Here is a 12,282-nt window from a genome sequence, read left to right as displayed (position 1 = left end):
CACCGCCCCCCGGTTCTGGGGCTCCACCGCCCCCCGGTTCATCGGCTCCTCCTGCGTGTCCCCCCGAGAGGCTCCCTGCTCTTACCGGGCGGCCCGGTGCCGTTCGCCCTCCCCAGGCGTTATCCCGGGGGCCACTCCAGCAGCTGTCACCGAGCCGCCCCGACAGCCAGCGAGGGACTTGCGGCACGACGAGCACTTGGGGAATTTCTCTTGTGTCTCCTGGACCAGTTATTTATAGGAATCTCCAAATCCATCCAGTCCAGCTGCCCCTGGACTGCACAGTGACCCTCTCCCGAACAGGGATTCCTCAGCACCACGGGGGCAGGACATGCACCCTGTCCCCCCCCAGCTCCCAGTGCTCGGCAGACTGAAAATACTCTGAACAGACTTGGAGTGACACATGAACCCCACAGGTGAGCTCCCACCTCAACCCAAACCTGGAGCTGCTCCTGGCAGAGGTACAAGCTGTGGATTTGGGTTTTGGACACACCAGCATGAATTTGGTATTTTCTTTATAGTCTAAGGCAGACCACAGTCATTTGAATTCTCCTCCAGCCTCAGTGCAGGGCTGGGCACACGGGCACTGGGCAGGATCTGCCTCTGCAGCCTCAGGAGGCGAGTGAGGGCTCCCAGCCCAAGCTCGGTGAGTTGGGATCACAAGCCCATGGAGAGCCCTCAGTGTCACCCTGCCCGAGACTCCCCACACCCACTCCAGGTGAAACCAGACATTTCCTTCCCCCCCTGCATAGTGACAGCCTGCCAAGGGCCAGGACACCCTGGCAGAGCCTGACGGTGCCACAGCAGAGCGTTAAGCAGAGCACATCTGTCACCCACACCCTAGTGACACTCTCCCCTGCCATCAGCTGTGACACAGCCCCACCTGCCCAGGGACCAGCCCAAAGCAAGGCCCAGCCTCCCTGCAGAGCTGGGAAGAGCCAAGAAGACACAAGACAGCCCTGGGGCAGATATAGGACAGCTGGATGTGGGACAGCCCAACAGCCACCACCAGCAGCCAGTGCTCCCCCCTAAGGCTGAGAGGTTTCTCCAGGGAAGGGCTCCACTGTCCTTTCCCTGCCTCCCACACCAACACTGGACCCAGGGCACAAGGAAAGGGCCAGTCCATGGTTTTCTGCCCCCCACACCAGCATCTACTCAGGTCCTGCTGCAGCCCTGACAGGCAAAAGCAGCTCCTACTCAGTGTAGGCTTGGGAGGAATGGTGCAGGTGGATAGAGCTGGACCACAAAGTTCCTTTCATCCCTCTCCTTCCCCCCCCAGGGCACAGTAGAACGACCCCAAGCAGCTGCTGTCGGGCCAAACCCAGATGAGGTGCTTTATTCACTTCATCTTTATTTTTCACAAAGACTGTACAAAATTCTTATAAAACTCTGGTGTGGGGATGGGCTATGACATTGATCCAAAAAATAATTCCCATGCAGTCCCACCAGTTCCATAACTTACAAGGAAACAGATAAGCTACAGAGAGCTGCAAGTCCTGGAGTATTTACACCGAGGAGGGCAGAACAGGAGACAAAGCAACACGAGAGGTATTTACAGCACGGACACACAGGCCCCCTCACCTCACGAGAACGGCAGCAGCGACAGCAGGTCAGGCCCGTGGTGCTCCCAGGCCGACAGAGAATCTGGGCTATTTACAGTATCTCACATATTAACAGCTTTACAAATGTGTCCAGGAAGTTCATCTCATGTATAAAAAAAAAAAAGCACCAAGTGTCTGAATAGAAATCACACAGGCCTCCACGGGGGCTAGAATCCGAGGGCTGGCTGGCACCTGTGGCGTCACCGGCTGATGTCCCGGCTCGAGTCCCACATTTTTGTGCTGGGCTCCATGCCCAGCATGTCAAAGAAGGGGTGCTTGAGGGCCTCGGCCAGGGTGACACGCTTGGACGGCTCGTACTCCAGCATGCTCTCGATGAGGTCAAACAGGCGGTGATGGTCCTCGGCCTCCGAGGTCAGGTATCGCTGCCAGGTGGAGGGGGAAGGTGAGGTTCAAGGCTACACCCTGTCCTGGGATGTTCCCTGGGCTCACAGGCTAAGCTGGGGAAAGGCTGGTGTGTTCAGACCATCACTCAGCCTGGAGCTGAACTCTGTGCTCCTCTACCCAGAACTGACAGATTTTCACGCACCCTCCCTTCCCCAGGCACTTCCTGAACTTTCCACACCCTCTCTGTCCTCCACTTCAGATTAAGCTCAGGTTGCTGCAGCTTCCTATTCCTGGGACAGCCAAGGTTCCCCTCAACCACACTGGTCTGAGCCTTCTGCTGGCCCAAGCTTGCCCAGAGGGAGAACCTGAGGAGGGGCCAAGCTGCCTTACCCGCAGCGGTTTGCAGTTCTCCCGGACATAGCGTCCAGCTGAGGTGTTCTCATCCCAGTCCAGGCGGCCGTGGTAGAAATATTTCTGTTTCCTGTCAGAGGAACAGGTGGGAACAGGTTACACCTGAGCACAACACACCCTCCAGCAGCAGCAGCAAGGTGCCAGCCCCAGTGGGACACAGCTGGCTGGCTCAGCAGATAAAGTGGGATCCCCCAGGGAGAACCACTGTCCCTGGAGCAGGAGGGTTGGCAAACCTGCAGTGCCCAGCTGGCCTTGCTCACCTTGTCTTCCGGACCATCCGAGAAGGAATTGGCCCCAAGATCCTCTCCATCATGGCCAGGTGCTCTCGGTTGTCATGTGTCTGGGAGGGAGGAATGTAAAGGGAAGGCATGGAATAGATTCCAGTGGTTCTGCCTCCAGCCCTGGGTATTCCCCCACCCAGAACCCCTTCTGAGCCAACACCTCGGGTTATCTCTACAACACTGCAGTGATGGAGGGACCCCCATCAGTTCCAGGCCTCTGGGCTGTGCTGGGAATCCAGCATCATCTCCCAGTTGGGAAGTACCCACACAACACAGTTCTCACCTGGAAAAGGGTGAAACCCACATAATACTCAAAGATGATGCAGCCAATACTCCACACATCACAGGGTTGGCTCCAGCCAAGCTCTGAAAAACAATGTTGTTTAAATAAATAATCCAGTTACAAGCCAAGAATTCAAATCCCTCTTCCTTTTAAAAATAAATAACTGAAAAAACATGTCCTATTCCAGCCAGGCTCCTGGTGCTCTGCAGGCAATATACTGCCGAGCTGGCAGCAATGCCAAACCAGCAGCTGACAACCATGGAATCATCAAGGTTGGAAAAGACCTTCAAGATCACTAACTCCATTCTGTGACCAATCCCCACCTTGACACCCAGTCCAGGACACCAAGTGCCACATCGAGCCCTTCCTGGGAATGTCCAAGGACTCCAAACCTCCCTGGGCAGCCCCTTCTAATGCCTGACCACACTTTCCAGGAAGAAATTCCTCCTGATGTCCAACCCTGGAAGAACTTGAGGCCATTTCTTCTTGTCCTGTCCCTTGCTCCCTGGGAGCAGAGCGCAATTCCCCATCAGGAAGTTGTGGAGAATGAGAGGGGTTCCCCCTGAACCTCCTTTTCTCCAGGTGGAACAAACCCAGAATAATGACAGGTGTGTAACCATGGCCTTCCCAGGAAACAGCACTGCAGAGCTGTTCAATAAAGCACTTCCCATCTCCCAGGGCAAACCCAGAAAGCTCCTGAATGATGTGGAAGCCCAAAACTCAAAGCAAAATAAAAGTGGGTAGTGCCCTCTTGGGGCACACCTACCCAGGATGACTTCAGGGGCCCGGTAGTGCCTGGTGGAGACAATGGTGCTGTGATGCTCGTGGTCAAATGTGGCGCTGCCAAAGTCCACCACTCTGATGGCCGTGCTCTTCACACTCCGCTCGTCCCGCTTCTGCAGGGGGCAGAATGGGATCCATCACCAGGGAGCTCCAGCCCCTTCCTTACATAGCTGAGGACACCACGGGAGGGGAAAGCATTGGCAGCCCCACAGCTCAGCCCCAAACAAGCTCCCACCACCAGCCAGCTACACCTGGGGTCACCATGGCTCACTCAGCACTGGCAGATCATGCGAAGCCCTGATGGACTGCAGGGAGTCCACATCCCCTGGGGCTGTGTCTGACCCCTCTGGCAAGGTCAGGGACACCAAGAATCCAAGAGGAGACCCAAGTCGAGGCAGTGTTACCTTTTCCAGGTTGTAGGAGAGCTCATAATCAGAGTTCACGAAGAGGATGTTCTCTGGTTTGAGGTCAGTGTGGGTGAGTTTATTGTCGTGCAGAACTGAGGGAGCAAAGACAATCAGGGGTGAGGGCAGAGTAGCAGAGCAAGGCTGCACCCCCCAAAAAGCCATCACTGGTACAGTTTGCTCATACTGGCACCAGCTTAACCCACATTTCAACCTGGATGTGAACAGCCAGGCAAAGCCCAGGCCATGATGCTCCAGTAGAAGCACAAAGATTTATTGTATTGATCGCCAGAAGGTTCAGGGGGGTGGATGCTGGAGTGCTCTGAGCTACTGCCAGCCCACAAGCATCAGAAAATGAAGAGGATTCATTCCCAGAGGGGCAGGAAGGCTCAGACTCAGAACCACAACAAATACTTCTTGCTCTGGACCACCAGTTGCAGAAGTGGAACTGACTGAGCTCCCCAGGTCAGGGCAGAGCAGGGGAGAGCAGCAGGGAACACTTACACTTCACAGCCTGGCACACCTGGAAGGCCATGTGCCGTACTTGGTGGATGGGGTAAGGCAGGTAGTTGTTATCCTTCAGGAAATCGAAGGTGCTGAGCCCCAGCAGCTCGAAGGAGATGCACATGTGGCCATGGTAGTCAAACCAGTCAAACATCCTGACACAGAGACTGACAGAAACATTCCAGTTGGTAACAGCTCTGCAGGCACCGCTCAGCTGGGTCACACCTGCATCAGGCTCCTCCTTTCCCAGCTCAGTCTGTATCCCACAGCAAGCTAAGATGCTTCCAAAACTATCTAGGATCACATTCAACCACACAACACCAAGCACTTGTTCCAGCCCAGCCCTGAAACTGGCCCTTCCTGCTGAACACCAAGAGCACACTCACTTTGTGTTCTCGGGATCCTTCTCGTTGATTTTCTCCAGCACGTTGATTTCCAGTCGAGCAGCCTCTTTGTATTTCTCCACGTTTTTAATGATTTTCAGAGCAACACGTGCACCGCCCCTGTGGGAGAACAGCAAGCACAAGGTGAGTCCTGAGTGGGTAAGAGGGGCTGTGCCCTGTGAAAGGGACCTTCTGACCAGCCTCCCCAGCCTTGCTCAAGCAGGTTATTATTAAGGGGTGTCCACCAAAGCTGTGCCCTTTCCCTCCCTACAAAACATCCCTGCAGCTTCCCCCAGCACATGGGCAACACCGAGGGTGAGAGCCTGGAGCAGCAGAAAACCAAGAGACTGATTTTCACCCCCAGGCTCCCATGTTATGCCCAAAAGGCTCCGTTGCCAGCTGTGGTCTCTCCTTTTCCCACATACCTCCGGTGATCCATGCACTGCACCACTCTGCCAAACGTGCCTTCCCCCAAGGTGCTGATAATCTCATCTGGGAGGGAGAGAAGGAGAGGGAAGGAGCTGAGAGAGGGAGCAGGACCTGGCTGCAGCAATACACAGGGCAGAGGAGAATGCATTGCAACACCTAACCTGCACACAGCTGGAGAGACCGGAGCAGCGGAAGGCTGACACCGGCTGCACAAGGCAGCTGCCCTAATTCCCTGGCACTTCAGTAACAATACACAATATAAACGTAGCTTTAACAAAAGGGGAAGGAAAAGGAGAGGGTTTCTCTTTAATAAACAATGAAAATAAAATGAAACAGAAAGATAAGACAGATCTGCGACTGCGATGGGAGCTTAACTAGAGAGCTAAATTATGTTACGATTTGGCTGTACATCTTTCTTGTAGCCAGTCGCCGACGCGATAGATCAGATGCCCCTCGTCGTCGTCCTCCACACTCTTGGCCCTTCTGCTGCTCTGTCGACTCCGCTGCTGGCCCAGGCAGACAGGGAATTCATCATTCACCAATCAGATTTTCAAACCAGCGCAGCAGCCAGCGTCACGCATTGGTTGGTTTGGAAATTCACATGGTTGTTTGAGGAGGGGTTGCAGGAGGAGATTCCCAGCCAATTCATACGGCACAGAGGAATATATAACGATAGGGATATTGCAAGGGAACATGTCAAGATACAACACACTAGCTCAGAAAAGAAAAAAACAGTTTGCTTTTCGTTGTAGCAAAAAAAAAAAAAATTAAAAAAAAAAGGAAAAGAAAAAAATAAGAAAAAAATAAGAAAAAAAAGAACCTACAAACAGCCCCAACCCGAACCAGCGTGACAGCAGAGCTGTCAGAGTGAGGGAGCTGAGGGCATGGAAGGGGCCGGCTGCTCTCGCTCCCATGGGGGCTCAGAGAGGAACAGCACCGGCCTTCGGGTCCTGGGGACTGCCTGAGCACGCCGAGGGCCAGAGGCCACGGGGAGGGGCTCCCGGCAGCCCCACGGCTGCCACAGAGCAGGGGCAGCAGGAGGCAGGTGCCAGGAGGTCCTGCACAAGCCCAGGCTGCCCCCACAGGCACCCCCATCCCACTCCAATAACCGCCCACACAGCTTCCCCCAGCCCCGACACTCAGGGAAAGATGAATTCTGAGAATTCAGAAAAGCAGCTCTAGATACAATGATCCATCCAAAACCGAAAGTTTGCAGTGACTGCCTGGGGAAAGACGGACACTTCTTCCTAGACCCTCCCCCAAAGAAGCTGATCCTGGAAGGACTAACTTCCAGAAGAGAAGCAGAACCCAACAGGGAACAGGGACAGCCTGGGATGAGGCAGATAAGAGGTTTATGCCAGAGAAGAGAAATTCCTGCCTCCGGTTCCTCAGCTAAGTGTCCCCATACCTGGGAGCAACCGGCCAGCAGACTTGGGACCCAAATCCAACCCCCAGTCCCCTCCCTGGACACAGAGCCAGAACAGACCAGACAACACGAGAGCTCCACACACAGAGCAGAGAACGTGTCTGAGGTCTAACAGAAGTGGAAGGTGAACAGCAGAACAGACAAGAAGAGAAAGCCAGGAATGCTGCCAGGAAGAGCCTGGGATGGTTCTGCCTCCACCTGAGCTGAGTGGTCCAAAAGCTCTGCTCCTCTGCAAAGCCCCTCACATGACACCCAACATCAGCTGGGCCCACCCAGGAGGATCCTGCTCTGGAGCAGGTTCTAACCCTCAGAGCCAGGGGCTTCCTGCCACAGCCCGAAACAGGCACCCACAGGGGCAAGTCACCTGTCACAGGCTCTCTGGGACTGGGACCAGCTGAGCGCTGGCTGTTTGAGCTTCACACAAATCCTGCCTGGCTGGGGCTCCTACACAGCGCTCCACGAGCATCACCGAACGGGAGGAGATGCAGCACCACCCTGGGAACCCGCCAGCCTTGCGGGGCACTCCTGTCCTCCCACCTGAGCGGGCAACACTGAGAGAGGCTCTGAGCCACCCGTGGCCAGCTGGCACAGGGCAGCGCCAGCCACGGCGCACAGGGATGCGCGCAGGAACGCTCTGCACCAAAAGTTCTCTAACACACGGTTCAAGCCGAGTCCGAGACAGCGTTAGAAAGTGAGTTTTCTACTTACCCAGCTCAGCACCTGGGAGAGAAAGGTTACAGGGCAGGTGTGGCACAGCAGGATACTCACCGATGAGGAGCGGCTAAAGGACCGGCTGCGGCGCCGCCTCCGCCTGTGCTTACGCCGGCTGCTTTTGCAGCTCCGGTAGCTGCCCTCGCGGTCCCGGGAGCGCCGGTACTCGTAGGAATGTCGGTACTCGGGCTCGTAGTAGGCATCGCCCCGCTCGCGGCTGTAGTCGTTGCGCCGGTAGCTGTCACAGTAACGCCGGTCGTAGGCCCTCCGGTCTGCAGAGTGGTCGTCGTAGCTGGGCAGGGGGATGTGGAGGGGAACGTTGGAATGGATTTGAGGATCAAGATCACCTCTCACTAGAGCAGATCTCCTTGTCCAGCCTGGACTTGAACACTGACGGGTTTGGGGCATCCACATCCAACCTGTCTGCCTGTATCTCACCACCATCACAGAGAAGATTTTCTTCCTAATGTCTAGCCTAAATTTTCTCTCTTGCAATTTGTACCCATTACTCCTTGTCCTATCACTACAGTTCCTCATGGAGGATCCCTCTCCACCTTCCTTATAGGCCCCTCTAAATACCGGAAGGTGCTGTGACAACCTTCTCCAGGCTGGAAAACTCTCCCAGCCCAAATTCTCTCAGCCTGTCTCCATAGGGAAGGTGTTCCATCCCTCTTAACAACTTCCCAGCCTCCTCTGGACCTGTTCCAACAGTTCCATGTCCTTATTACATGGGGAACACCAAAATTTTGCAGTGCTCCAGGTGTCTCACAAAAGCACAGTAGAGGGGATACACTCAATGCTGGCAGCTCCAGGGGCACTGGCAGCTGAGGGGTGGAAGCCCAAGGCAAGAAGCCATGAATTGCCAACCCTTTGCATAACAAGGGGGACAGGGGCTTGTGTCCCAGCCAGGTGAGGGACGCTGAAGGACACTCGGAGCTGAGGACCCCACATCTTCCTCAACTGACACTGTGAAGGGATCAGTGGGTCCTTTGCTCAGGACCCTTCCTTGAAGGCACCAGCTAGAGCTGTTACTTTGTTATTGCACCAAGATTAAACTATTTTTAAGGACTGAGACATCTGACACTGCTGTGAGAAATGGGGGTTGAGCCAGTAAGCAAACTGGTCTGACTGGGAGTGTGGAGTGGGTATGGAGTCAAACAGACTTGAGTCACTGAAGCACTGCAAAGGGGTCTCAGTCCCAGCTCAGGTGGTGGAGTGGCACTGCCAGAGGGGCTCCTGGGTGGTCAGACAGGGAAGTTTCCCCAAGAGAGGAGTGATTGTGTTTGGTGACAAGCACTGTCCAGGCTGTAACAGCTCAGAGCAGGTCCAGGTCACATGGAACCTGGGTGAGGATGGATGACTAGGCCATGATTAAGGGACTGGAGCATCTCTCTTAATGAGCAGAGACTGTGAGAGATGGGCCTCGTTAGTCTGGAGAAGACTGAGAGGAGTCTTAAATCTCATAACTGCACATTAGTATCTCCAAGGCAGGGTCAGGATGGTGCCAGACTCTTTTTCAGTGGTGCCCAGCAACAGGATGGGGAGCAATGGCCACAAACTAAAACACATCACATTCTACCTCAACACAAGGAAGAAGTTCTTCCCATGGAGGGTGGCAGAGCACTGGAACAGCTTCTCAGAGCGAGCACGGGGTCACCCTCTCTGGAGACATCCCAAACCCACCTGGGTGACCCCAGAGGTCCTTCCCAACCCAACACCTCAGTGATTCTGTGCAACAGGGCAGGTGTGAGCCCCACTCACCTCCGGGATCGGACGTGGTAGCTGTCCTCCCGCCGGTGCCGCCGGTCCCGCTCGCTGCTGCTGGACCGGGACCGCGTCCGCCGCCGCTTGTGCTTGCGGCTCCGGTAGCGCTCGTGGTAACTGCCGCGGCTGCTGCGCTCCGACGAGCGGTACCTTCGGGAGTGCGGCATCTGTGGGGACAGCAGGGACCCTGTGAGCCACCCCTGGGGATGGCAGGGACCCCGTGAGCCACCCCTGGGGATGGCAGGGACCCCGTGAGCCACCCCTGGGGATGGCAGGGACCCCGTGAGCCACCCCTGGGGATGGCAGGGACCCCGTGAGCCACCCCTGGGGATGGCAGGGACCCCGTGAGCCACCCCTGGGGATGGCAGGGACCCCGTGAGCCACCCCTGGGGACGGCAGGGACCCCGTGAGCCACCCCTGGGGATGGCAGGAGCTGCACTAACAGCTGCATGGCACAGGAACCGGGCAGAGCAGGGAGGTCACCAGCAGCACGTGTTAGTGTGCCAGGGAATCTGAGTGAGAGGGGAGGAACCTCTGAGAGATCCCAGAGCCCCACAGGACAGGATGAGACCACCCACTTGCCTCCTGGTTGTTTCCCAGGTTCATATCCCTTCTTAACACCCATCTCTGCTGCCCACAGCTCCAGGAACAGCTTTTGCACCTTCCCTTTTTAAGCTGCCCAGGAAGGAGGGAAGCAGCACCAAGGAGAACGGAGGGAAGGTGAAATGAAACCCTGGATATCACCAGAGTCCCTGTGCACCAGTAATGGATGCCCAGAGAGCAGCTCCTCAAGAGATGCCTCAGGTTTAATGCCAAGTGACATCTACACTTGGACACAAGGGTGGGGGAGCCACATGACGAGCAGCTGGGGATATGTGGTCTGTTCAGATAGGACTGAGGGGAGATCTCAGGGGCTGCAGCTTCCTCAGGAGGGTCAGCTCTGATCTCTGCTCTGTGTGACCAGTGACAGCATCCAAGGGAATGGCTGGAGCTGTGTCAGGGACGTTTAGGTTGGGCATGAGGAAAAGGCTCTTCCCCCAGAGGGTGCTGGGCACTGCCCAGGTTCCCCAGGGAATGGTCCTGGCCCCAAGGCTGCCAGAGCTCGAGGAACATTTGGACAATGCTCCCAGGGATGCACAGGGTGTGGCTGTTGGGATGTCCTGGCAAGGCCAGAAGCAGGACTTGCTGATGCCTGTGGATCCCTTCCAACTCAGGAGATTTGTGACACATGTCCCTCTGTCCATGGGAAACCACCCAGGAGCAAACCTTCCCTTCCCAGTGGACATTACCAGAGCCCTGCAGACCCTTAGCTCTGCCCCTCTGGGGGAACATGAGAGGCTGAAGCCAAGGAGACCCTGAGGTGAGACAGCACAGTGGGTGCAGCCCCTCAGACCCTGCCAGGCTGTGCTCCACAGCTCTCAAACATTCCCCACACGGATTTTGGTTCCAAGCACAAATCATAGAATCATGGAACGTTAATTGCTAGGAGAGACCTTAAAGCTCACCCAGTTCTACCCCCTGCCATGTGCAGAAACACCTTCCACTAGCCCAGGCTGCTCCAAGACCCGTCCAACGTGGCTTTAAACACCCCAGGGAAAGGGCAGCCACAGCTTTTTTAGGCAAACTGTGCCAGGGCCGGAAGAGAAGGCCAAACTCCTTTTTCCCAAAATGCTCCCGCGGCAATTTCCCCCATCCAAAATGCCCCCGGCTGCGTCCCCGTCCCCGCCCTGCGCTGACATCACCGGCAGGGCTCGGACAGGCCGAACCGGCCCCGGCCCCGGGGTGATCACGGGCTCGGTATCCCCTGCACGGTGGGGCTTTGCCCTGGGCTCCCCCCGAGCCTCGCCGTTCCAGCCGCTGATTGAAGGGAGCGCGAAGGCGGCGCTGGCGGCCCGCCAAGCCCCGTCTCCGTGGAACGAGCACTGGGGCGTTTCTCAGCGGGGCTGGAACCGGTTTGGGGACGGTGATGGCGGCCGCGCCGGGCGGGGCCTCCGCCGTGCAGGGCCGGAAGCACCGGGACACCGGGACAGATGGCCCAAAGGCGGGGCGGCCTCGGCGGGAAGGCCCCGACCCTGTCCCCCGGGGCCATCCGGCCCCGCCGGAACACCGAGGCCACCGATTCCCATCGCGGCCCTGCCGGGACCCACAGGCCGAGCCCGCCCCGCGGCGCCCTCACCGGCCGCGACCTACCCACCCCACCCCGCCCCGCGCCCCGCCGCGCCGCACCGTCCTCGCAGCCAGCCCGGTGCGCTTGTCCCACAGGAAATCCGTGATGGCGGCCGTGGGCCCCCGGGCCCCGCTCCAGCTCCCGCCGCCGCCGCCGCCGCCGATCCGGGTCCTGCCAGCCCGCGGGGCCGCGCACGCACGTACGCGCGCACGTACGCACGCACGTAGGCCCGCGGAGCTGCGTCACACCGGGTGGGGCCGATGGGCGGTGTTAGAACCGAGAGGCGGGACCGAGAACGGCTCGTCCCGCCCGGCTCCCTCCTTAAGCCCCGCCCCTTTCCCGGCTCCAGCGGCGCGGGCCGGGCGAGGCCGAGGGGCGGGGCGCGATTCGCGACAGCCCCGCCCACCCCGTCCCCGGGGCCACTCCCCGCCCTCCTGACGGCGGCGGGAGGGGGCCGAGGGGCGGGGCCGTGTAATGGGCGGGGCCTATGCTGATATCCCCGCCCATCGCCTCCGGGAGCCCCGCCCCGTTCCCGCCCCATGGAGGGGTTAGACCGGAGGGGCGGGGACCGCGGGCAGTAGCTCCGCCCATTATCTCCCCAAGCCACGCCCCTCTCGCCCTTCTGCCGGCGGTGGGGCGGGGCTAGAAGTAAGGGGCGGGGTCCCGGTGGGGAAGCCCCGCCCCTCTCTCATTGAAGCCCCGCTCCTCTCCGGTTCCTCTGGCGGTGGCGGGGCCGGACCGGGGGGCGCGGCCGCACCGGGGGGGGCGCGTTCTCCATCCCGAGGCCCCGCCC

The 12,282-nt window shown here is 57.9% G+C and overlaps 1 protein-coding gene and 1 long non-coding RNA gene across 4 annotated transcripts; one reads left to right on the top strand and one right to left on the bottom strand.

The window, feature by feature from the left end:
* Positions 1-8: 8 nt before the first annotated feature.
* LOC117245514 lies at positions 9-3,693 on the top strand. The gene is made up of 3 exons (XR_004500246.1): positions 9-413; positions 519-643; positions 3,106-3,693. It is a non-coding gene; the product is annotated as an uncharacterized LOC117245514 (long non-coding RNA).
* On the bottom strand, positions 1,336-11,708 carry CLK2 (CDC like kinase 2). 3 transcript variants are annotated; one of them, XM_015650105.1, is made up of 13 exons: positions 11,549-11,708; positions 9,320-9,489; positions 7,616-7,850; positions 5,831-5,924; positions 5,418-5,484; positions 4,996-5,112; positions 4,610-4,776; positions 4,106-4,200; positions 3,685-3,814; positions 2,919-3,001; positions 2,615-2,694; positions 2,334-2,424; positions 1,336-1,981 (listed from the first exon to the last, which is right to left on the bottom strand). In XM_015650105.1, the coding sequence occupies exons 2-13, from the start codon at positions 9,487-9,489 to the stop codon at positions 1,799-1,801; spliced, it is 1,512 nt and encodes a 503-aa protein (XP_015505591.1). In that variant the 5' UTR covers positions 11,549-11,708; the 3' UTR covers positions 1,336-1,798. The 3 variants fall into 3 exon arrangements, with proteins under 3 accessions (XP_015505591.1, XP_015505589.1, XP_033375625.1); XM_015650103.3 differs by having other exon boundaries at positions 5,831-5,927; positions 11,549-11,677; XM_033519734.1 differs by lacking the exons at positions 5,418-5,484; positions 5,831-5,924; positions 9,320-9,489; positions 11,549-11,708 and having other exon boundaries at positions 7,616-7,783.
* Between the last annotated feature and the right edge of the window lie 574 nt (positions 11,709-12,282).

This window comes from Parus major, chromosome 25LG1 (genome assembly GCF_001522545.3).
Source record: "Parus major isolate Abel chromosome 25LG1, Parus_major1.1, whole genome shotgun sequence".
Taxonomy (NCBI): domain Eukaryota; kingdom Metazoa; phylum Chordata; class Aves; order Passeriformes; family Paridae; genus Parus; species Parus major.
The sequence above is the reverse complement of the archived record's forward strand: the minus strand, read 5'-3'. Positions and strand labels throughout refer to the sequence as shown.